A 10,016-nucleotide genomic window follows, 5' to 3' on the forward strand; every position below is an offset into this window, starting at 1 on the left:
ATAGAACAATCTCTGGACCAAGTTCTGATCTCTCACCGACTTTATCCCAATGAATCGACGATCTGCACTTTCTCCCATACAGTGCTACGTAGGGAGCCATACCTATGGATGATTGGAAACTGTTGTTGTAGATAAACTCCACCAGAGGAATCTTTGATTCCCAATTCCCATGGAAATCGATCACATAAGCTCGCAACAAATTTTCCAATATCTGAATCACTCTCTCAGAATGGCCATCTGTCTGAGGGTGAAATGTTTTACTGAATAGCAACTTCCTCTCCATGGCTGCATGTAAACTCTTCCAAAAGGACGATGTGAATCTCGGGTCCCTGTCAGACACAATAGAAATTGGGATCCCGTGCAATCTGACTATCTCCCGGATATTAAGCTCTGCATACTGAGTCATGGAGAAAGTCGTCTTCACCGGTAAGAAGTGTGTCAGTTTAGTAAGTTGATCCACTATAACTGAATTGGCATTAGATCCTCTGACTGACCTTGGCAAACCGAAAACGAAATCCATAGTGATATTCTCCCATTTCCAATCGGGAATAGGGAGCGGAATAAGCATTCCTGCAGGTCTCTGATGCTCTGCTTTAACTTTCTGACAAGTGAGGCATTCAGGTACAAAGCGTCACACATCTCGCTTCACTCCTGGCCACCACTACAACATCTGTAATTCATTGTACATCTTTGTACTCCCTTGATGGATGGAATATGGAGATATATGTGCCTCTGAGGAAATATCATCTCTGATTGAATAAACACTAAGCACCCACATCCTTCCTCTGTACTTCATAATACCATCAGACACTGTGTAGAGTATACTACCCTTGGCTTCATCCTTCATCCTTTATTTCTGTAACCGTTTGTCTGAAGGCTGACCTATACGGATTCGGTCTAGCAAAAAGAAGACCGAACTGTCAGATTAGACAGCTTGAGAGCTATGCCCTTAGGATAAAATTATAAGCCAAACCTTTGAATCTCTGACTGAAGAGATCTCTGCGCTGATAGCTGTGCTACGACTGCTATTTTCCTGCTCAAAGCATCTGTCACGACATTAGATTTCCGTGGATGGTAGCTAATTTCGCAATTGTTGTCTTTTACTAACTCCAACCACCGTCTTTGTCTCATTTTTAATTCTTTCAGCGTGAAGAAATAATTGAGACTCTTCTGATCAGTGAATATCTGGCATTTCTCGCCGTACAAATAATGTCTTCATATATTCAACACAAAGACAACGCCTGCTAACTCGAGATCATGAGTAGGATAGTTCTTCTCATGTACCTTCAATTGTATAGCCCGACCATGCTGAATCATTACTGCGCCTAAACCGAGCTTAGAAGAATCGGTGTATAACACAAAATAGCCTTGCCTTGATGGCATGGCCAAGACAGGAAGTGTAATAAGAGCTTGCTTCAAAGTATCAAAGCTCTTCTGACATCCTTCACCCAATACAAATTTAGCATTCTTCTTGGTCGGTGAAGTGAGTGGCACTGTAATCGAGGAAAATGCCCGAATAAATTTCCTGTAGTATCCCGCCAAGCCTAGGAAACTATGGATCTCTGATAATTCTTCGGATCAACCCAATCTTTAACTTATGCCACTTTAGCTGGATCCATCTCAATGCCACTGCTATATATTTTATGACACAAAAATGCAAGTTTTTCCAACAAGAATTCACACTTACTGAATTTTGCAAACAACTTGCGACTCTGCCAGACCTGCAAAACTGTACCCAAATGCTGATTGTGCTCCTCATGGCTTTTCAAGTAGATAAGAATGTTGTCAATGAACATTATGATGAACTGATCTAGGTAGGTCTGAATTACTCGAGTCATCAGGTCCATAAAAATCGTTGGAGCATTCGTCAGACCAAATAGCATTACTAAGAACTCGTAGTGCCCATATCTGGTTCTGTAGGCTGTTTTATGAACATCAACATCTTTTACCTTCAACTGATGATACCCAGAACGTAGATCTATCTTAGGGAACAATGTATCTCTCTACAACTGATCGAATAAGTCCTCGATCCTTGGTAGTGGGTATTTGTTCTTGATCGTTTCCTTGTTCAGTTCTCGGTAATCGATACACAACCTCATGCTCCCATCTTTCATCTTTACAAAGAGTACTAGTGCGCCCCATGGTGAGAAACTAGGGCGGATGATTTTTTTTTCTAGGAGCTCCTGAATTTGCTGTTTGAGCTCTAATATCTCAGCTAGAGCTAAAAGGTACGGTGCCTTAGAGATTGCCACACTGCCCTTCACTAGGTCAATGGAAAACTCCACCTCTCTCTCTGGTGGAAGGCCTATGACATCATCAGGAAAAACGTTAGGAAAGTCTCGGACTACCGGTACATCGGATATTGATGGATTGGATACGTCAGGTGCAAAAATAAAACTGGCCTAGAAAGCCTGACACCCCTTATGTATAAGTCTTCGTGCCTGCATGCAAGAGATCATGCGAGGGAAGCTCCTCCATCTATCCGGCTCAAAAAGAAACTAATTCGTGCCCAACGGTCTTACCCACACTGACCTTTTCTGAAAGTCAATAAAAATATGTTCTTCCTCATCCAGTCCATTCCCAAGATAATATCGAATTCTGGCATCGACAACACAATCAGATCGGCATACACTAGATGGCCCTGCATTTCAAGGTCGATGTCTCTGACCACGCTAGTAGCTGATAATTCCTCCCCTGATAGAATTGTCACTGAGTAGTTCACATCGAGTCCAATGGACTTGACATCCAAATGATTAGTGAACGTCTCTGAGATAAAAGAGTGTGTGGCCCCAGAATCTATCAAGGCTTTCGTCGCGACTCTCTTTATGAAGATATTTCCTGGGAGACGTTAGCACAACACAAAACTTATATCCCAAGTACTAATCTTAATCTCATGCATAGTTGGAAATTTCTATCCCATGTCACCAAAATATGGAACAACACACTAAAAATCCCAAATTGAATTCGAAACATGCATGAGATTAAGATTAGTACTTGGGATATAAGTAAATATGGAACAACACACTAAAAATCCCAAATTGAATTCGAAACATGCATGGCAAAAATAATACGGTGCTAAATTAAATAAGTTACCAGTTAACAGGGTCGTTTCTGGGTTTGACTTATCTGCCTGCATGGAGAACACTCTCCCCTGGGTCGGCTGCCTCCGCTGCGGGCAGTCCTTCAGCATACGATCGCTGGATCCACACTTGAAACATTTTCCCGATCCCCATAAACATTGTTCCGAATGCTGGCGGTGGAACATTGCGTACACTGGGTGCTCACCAGGCCTCTGAGGAGCCTTCTGCTAAGTAATAGGACCCTTCCCTTTCCGTGGTCCCTAAAAAGGCCTCTTAAACTGAGGTTGTTGCTGGTGCTGAGGTGCCTTATAGGGCCTCTTGTCCTGCCTGTCGTTCTCAATGTCCCTCTGGTCCTACTCTTCCGTCAGGGCTCTCGACACGTCAACAACATAAGTAGTAGGACCAGCAACTCTCACATCACGGCGCAAGATCAGCCGTAACCCATAAACAAAATGTCTCAGCTTCTCTTGGGTATCATTCACAATGAGGGGCACAAAGTTACACCCCTTCTCAAATTTCCTGACAAATTCTACCACGCTGTTGTCTCCCTGTCGCAACGTCATGAACTCCCTGTTCAGGCGGAAGCGTACTTCTTTAGTGAAGTACTTGGAGTAGAAGAGCTCCTTGAAACCATGCCAAGTCAGTGTTTTCAAGTTCATTGACACAAATGCGCTCTCCCACCACAGTCTGGCGTCTTCTGTCAGCAGGAAAGTGGTACATTTGACCCTGTATGCATCTTGCAGCTTCCTGAAAGAAAAAATTACCTCGATGGAATTAATCCATCCCTCAGCTAATATCATGTCAGTAGTCCCCGAGAACTCCTTTGTGTCCATAAATGGCAGAGAAGAGCAGCTGATAAACAATTTCTCCGCATCAACCCGATCGATATACTATTCAATCAACTGAGCTGTTACTCCGTTGAAATATTTGAAAATTTCAAAGCTCACGCTTATTGCATACATTCATAGCATTCAAGGCTATACTTCGAGCTTACAAGCACAAACTGTTATTATTATAATACTTGATCTCGAAGAGATCGGTTGTTCTAAATTATTTCAGTCCAATTGAGTACTGTAAACTGGTTCGTAACTAAGAGTTTCAGTTTGGCATTGTTAAGTCCAAAACTGAAGTGGGTCTGTACAACTCTTGGTATCGATCAGTCTTTTAGTGAATATCCTATCTTTGTGATACAAGGGGTGAGGTAGGAGTGTTTGAAATCTCCGAACATCAATAAAATCTCGTGTCTTCTTATTTCAGTTTTATTCTATCTATCAGTTTGTTTATTTCCGCACTTTTATTGTTAACTAATTGATATCGAATGAAAGATTCTTGAGTATCAATTATCACTAAACTGACTTATAAAAAGAGAAAAGGTTGTGAAAATTATTAGTGTTTATTCAACACCCCTTCTAAACATACTTTCATCTTTACCCGATCCGACAAGTGGTATCAGAGCAGTTGAATCTTATTCCTGAATATTTCAATATACAAACTGATTATCATGTCTTCATCAACAAAATTTCAATGTTCTCGAGAGAGTATTTTGATGATTGGAAAATCAGAATGCAAGCTTATCTAGCTACACAAGACGATGACGTGTGGTACGTTATTACAGACGGTCCCATGAAAATATTAAAGGAAAAAACTGCTGTTGCCATAACTGATGGGGCACCACACCACATTGAAAAACCCCGAGATGAATGGACAGCTGAAGATAAGAGAAAAGCCAACTTAGACAACGTGGCTAATGACATTTTGTACAAACGTTGGATAAAGTTACTTTCAGCAAAATAAAAATGTGCAAAGTTGCAATGGAAATCTGGCAGAAACTGATTCAGCTCAGCCTCTGGCAGAAACTGATTCAGCTCAGCCAAGGCAATGAGAAAACCAAGGAGAATAAATGTAACGTACCGTACTTTTAAACTATTTAAAATTTGCGGAAAAATAAAAATTTTCTTAAATAAAAAATAAACTTTCAAATTTCGATCATCAATAAACTGTGCATCAAAAGAATTTGCAATTAAAGATATCACAAATAAAGTTTGCCTAAGAAAAACACTTGTTTAACATCGTAAACCATAACGTGAAATCAGAGTATTAAAATCGTCATGCATAAAATCTTAAAACATATGCGGTCCTCGGGTTTAGCCTCCTGCACAGTCCAAGCCAGCTCATTAGGTCCCCACCCCTCCTCTCCTCAAAGTCATTCTCACCTGCATCGATCAAGTCTAGTGAGTCTAAAGACTCAACATGTATAAACTGGAAATAACAAGTAATATGTAATAAAACCACATTCATCTTTAAAATAGAGCGTACATACTTGAAACTTGAACATGCATATATAAGCTTGAACATACATACATAACATAGACGTGCTATCCACGTAAAACTTTTCTTAAAAATGTTTGCATCATACATACTTTAACATACATAAACTTCATCATTTTGCGTAGAGATATGTTTCAAAGAAAGTGACCCATACATAAATGCGCCTGATCAGAATAAACCATAGTAATAGGCTGACAGGGAAAATCCACTGCCGAATACATGAGATCCTCGGTCATGCCTTACCGGGATTGAGAGGTCCTCGGCAACGTTCACCGACTTCCAAACCCGTTCATAGTTGGAGAGGTCCCAAGACAGGTTCTCCGGCTTCCAAACACGTTCATAATTGGTCACAATACATTTAGCATACCTCAAAAACTTAAAATATTTTCTTTTGCACGACGAACATACTTACTTGGCATTGAGGGATTCATTGGATCTCGCTTGGGGCCACCGCTGCACGTACTAGCATGAGTCCGAATACCTATCTTGCATAATTTAGACGTATAGTCATGCTCACACCCAAAAATGAAAAATTTCCTTATGACATTCTAAATCTCTCAGGACTCGACCTCGTTTAATCATCGTACTAAATCATGACATCAAACCCCAAAAAAATCCCTAATTTTTTGTTTAGGCACGCACCCTGTGTAAGGGTCTGGGTACGGGTCCGGGTAGATGCTGAAATTTCGCATTTAGAAGGAAATAAGGGCACGGACCCCGTGTAAGGGTCCGGCTTCGGGTCCGTGTACCTATTGGAATTGTGAACCAACGGAATTCCCTACATTTGTGACTTAATCCTACGTACTGGATAATACGGACAGTGAACCAACAGCTCAAGACCCATCCTAGGATGCTATGGCACTGATTAAACTCAAACAAACGCCCCAAAACAACTACGCATCACAAACAATGTAACACAACCCATGAACACAATAAATTAACACCAAAGCTTTTCCTACGACTTCGAATTCACCCAAGGACCATCGACACGAAATGAAGTATCAAAACTCATCCCAATATCATACACAACATACTTAAACACAGCAGCGATCACCCGTCTATACCCAACAAATCCTACAACAATAAAACTTCAAGAACACGTCAAGAAAACATTTTCAGAAAATCGCAGTTTGAGCAATCCCACGAAAACCATCATAACGCGCTCATTTCTTATCCAAATATTTCGAATTTACTGTCAAATCGAAGGTATCAAAAGTACTACTTTTTATATGTTGAAAGTTTTTCCAAAAAATCGACCGAAAAGTTGCAGTATTTAAAATGACAGCAAATTTTGAGTTTTCAGATCTAAAATTGTTTTAAAATCGATCCAACAAATTTTTTCTCAAACTTTGTACGACATACATGATTTTTTACATATAATATACATAAAAACAAATACTATGAAGAGATCGATGCATAAACAAAAGAATATACATATCTTTTGATTTTTAAAGTTACTGAAACGGCGATACCGAAGCAGGGATGATGCAAGGGACGATCCGGGATGAACGTGGCACGATTTTTCTTGAAGAAATGTGACAAACTTGTTGGAAAACTGAAGGGAAAGGGGGCGGCTACTCTTGCTTTCAAGAACCCTAAGTTTTCTTTAAAAAAATTTTGAATTGAAGGGTAGTGAATTGTGTGTGTGTTAAACGTAAATGTGTGTGTAAATGTTGGTGTGTGCGTGAGTTTTAAGGTAATTAGGGAATAAAAAATTGCTTAATTAGACAAAATAACAAGCTAATTAAGATACCAACTCAATTAACAAGTTAATCAAAATGGTAAACTAACACCCACTTTACTAAAATCTTCTGATTAAATTAAAATGCACAATTGATAATCTTTAAAAGTTTTAAAAATCTTAAAATCACTAATAATTAAAGTAGGCTTTAAAAATGTTAAAAAGTTAATAAATAATTTAAAATGCCTCATTCTTAACTTAAAATAAAATACCATATTTTAAATTGCTAAAATCGTCGCCGGTCTCTTTTCCTAGATCCCGCATCGAATAATTGCCTGAAACATGAACTTTAGAAAACATTTAACGTGCATCACATAAACATAAATAGTTTAAAATAATGCAATTTCATAAATCATGCATCTCAAAAATCAATTTAAATTTGATTAAATATTTTAACAATTAAATAAATGAATGAGATTTACGTGTACTGAATTTGGGCTCTACAGTTCCTCCCCCACTTATAAAAATTTCGTTCTCGAAGTTAAGTCTTACCAAACAGTTCCGGGTAGTGATTTCTCATATCTGCCTCGGTCTCCCAAGTGCCCTCCTCCACTGATTGATTTAGCCACCGGACTTTGACCAGCTTGGTCACCTTGTTCCGAAGTCTACGCTCCTATATGTCTAGGATTTGGACAGGTCTTTCCTCATACAACAGATCTAGAGCAAGCTGCAACAGCTCATAGCACAAAACATGCGAAGGATTCGCTAGGTACTTTCTCAGCATCGAGACGTGGAACACATTGTGTACACCGGCCAGATTCGGGGACAAGGCTACACGAAAAGCTAGTGTCCCAACTCTGTCAAGAATCTCGAACAGTACAATAAATCTCGGACTGAGCTTGCCTCTCTTCCCAAATCTTATAACACCCTTCATAGGTGCTATCTTTACAAAAACGTTATCACCTACAGCAAACTCAAGATCCCTTCTTCTCTTGTCAGCATAACTCTTTTGACGACTCTGGGCAGTCTTCATCCTGTCTCGGATCTTGAACACCACATCTGCAGTCTGCTGAACAATCTCTGGACCAAGTTCTGATCTCTCACCGACTTCATCCCAATGAATCGGCGATCTGCACTTCCTTCCATACAATACCTCGTAGGGAGCCATACCTATAGATGATTGGAAGCTGTTGTTGTATGCAAACTCCACAAGATGTAGCTTCGATTCTCAATTTCCATGGAAATCAATCACACAAGCTCTCAACAAATCTTCCAAAATCTGATTCACTCGCTCAGACTTGCCATCTGTCTGAGGGTGGAAAGTTGTACTGAATAGCAACTTCATCCCCATGGCTGAGTGCAAACTCTTCCAAAAGGACGATGTAAACCTCGGGTCTCTGTCGGACACTATAGTAACTGGGATCCCGTGCAATCGAACTATCTCCCTGATATAGAGCTCTGCATACTGCGTCATGGAGAAAGTCGTCTTCACTGGCAAGAAGTCTGTCGACTTAGTAAGTTGATCAACTAACCCAAATAACATTGATCCTTTGACTGACCTCGGCAAACCAACAACAAAGTCCATGGTGATATTTTTCCACTTCCACTCGGGGACCGGGATTGGCTTAAGCATTTTTGCTGGCCTCTGATGCTCTTCCTTCAATTGCTGACAAGTGAGACATTCAGAAACAAATCGGCGGATGTCTCTCTTCATACCTGGCCACCAATATAGAATCTGCAAATCGTTGTACTTCTTGGTACCTCCTGGATGAATGGAATACAGAGATGCATGTGCATCTGTCTGTTGGATCTCGGTTTTCTACGCGCCCAAACACAGCGGAAGTTTAAAATTTTTTTTATTTATTTTTAAAATCAAAATGTGTTTATGTTTGGGCGCTCGTATGGTTTAATGAATAAACATTCAAAGGGCGTAAGAATTTTATACCTTTGGTGATTAATTCACTTGGCACCAACTGATCCGGTATGACGGATCTAGCTCTTGATGAATCCCTACGAACTTTCTTCAAGAGACTCCTTTCCTTTCTTCTAATTAGGTCCACGACTGGATGATCTATTCCTCTTCCATTTTGCACTAGAAAATTGGGAGACAGTTTTGCGTTGGAGATCAAGGTTTGAGAGACGGCTCAACCTTTTTTCCTTGAAGAAGGTGGCCGAAATTTTTAGGTTTTAGGAAGAGGGATTTTCGAATTTCTCAATTAGTGGTGGCTAGGGTTTTTCTTGTCAATTCTTATTTATAATTAACCCATGATCTAATTATCATAGCATAATAATTGTGCTCTTTAATTAACATTAATTGGCTTGATTAATTAATTGAGCTATTCACACTAGTTTAATCCATTAATCAAGGCCCATTAATAACTTTAGTTATTTAATATGTTGGACTTGTACTCCTACAAGCCCATTAAACATATTACCCACCATATTTAAGTTATTAATTAATCAACTCAACTCTTGAGCTTAATAAATTAAATACATTATAAATTCAACATTTGAATTTATTATTTAAATTGTAAATTCAACTCCTTGAATTTTTATCACCTCCAAAATTTAATATTTAATAAACCCAACATTTGAGTTTAATAAATTAAATTCTCAAATTTTACAAATTCAACTCCTTGAATTTATTCTCTCAAAATTTAATTATCAGAAATTCAACTCCTTGAATTTATTATATAATATAAATTTAACTTCTTGAATTTATTCTCTCAATGGGAACAAACGATCCATTGCTTGTATGACCCTCAATGGTTCAGGGATACAGCTAGCCGTGGGTTCACAACTCATTGTGATTCAGGACATAATCCTTTATTCAGGCTTTCCCTAGTTAGCCCCATTATTTTCATCAACACCTTGATCAAGAATGTCAGAACTCATTTCTGATTGCACCCATCGGATCATGGTAAGAG

At 39.3% G+C, this 10,016-nt stretch overlaps 1 protein-coding gene across 1 annotated transcript; it reads right to left on the reverse strand.

Annotated features, from left to right (window-relative positions):
- Positions 1-3,433: 3,433 nt before the first annotated feature.
- On the reverse strand, positions 3,434-3,913 carry LOC142521901 (uncharacterized). Its single transcript, XM_075625074.1, has one exon. The coding sequence runs from the start codon at positions 3,911-3,913 to the stop codon at positions 3,434-3,436; it is 480 nt and encodes a 159-aa protein (XP_075481189.1).
- Between the last annotated feature and the right edge of the window lie 6,103 nt (positions 3,914-10,016).

The sequence above is a fragment of the Primulina tabacum genome, chromosome 13, assembly GCF_025594145.1.
Source record: "Primulina tabacum isolate GXHZ01 chromosome 13, ASM2559414v2, whole genome shotgun sequence".
In the NCBI taxonomy this organism is placed as follows: Eukaryota; Viridiplantae; Streptophyta; class Magnoliopsida; order Lamiales; family Gesneriaceae; genus Primulina; species Primulina tabacum.

Excerpts from the sequence above, each read along its gene's own strand:
- LOC142521901 (XM_075625074.1), bottom strand. The coding sequence starts at position 3,913 with ATGGACACAAAGGAGTTCTCGGGGACTACTGACATGATATTAGCTGAG.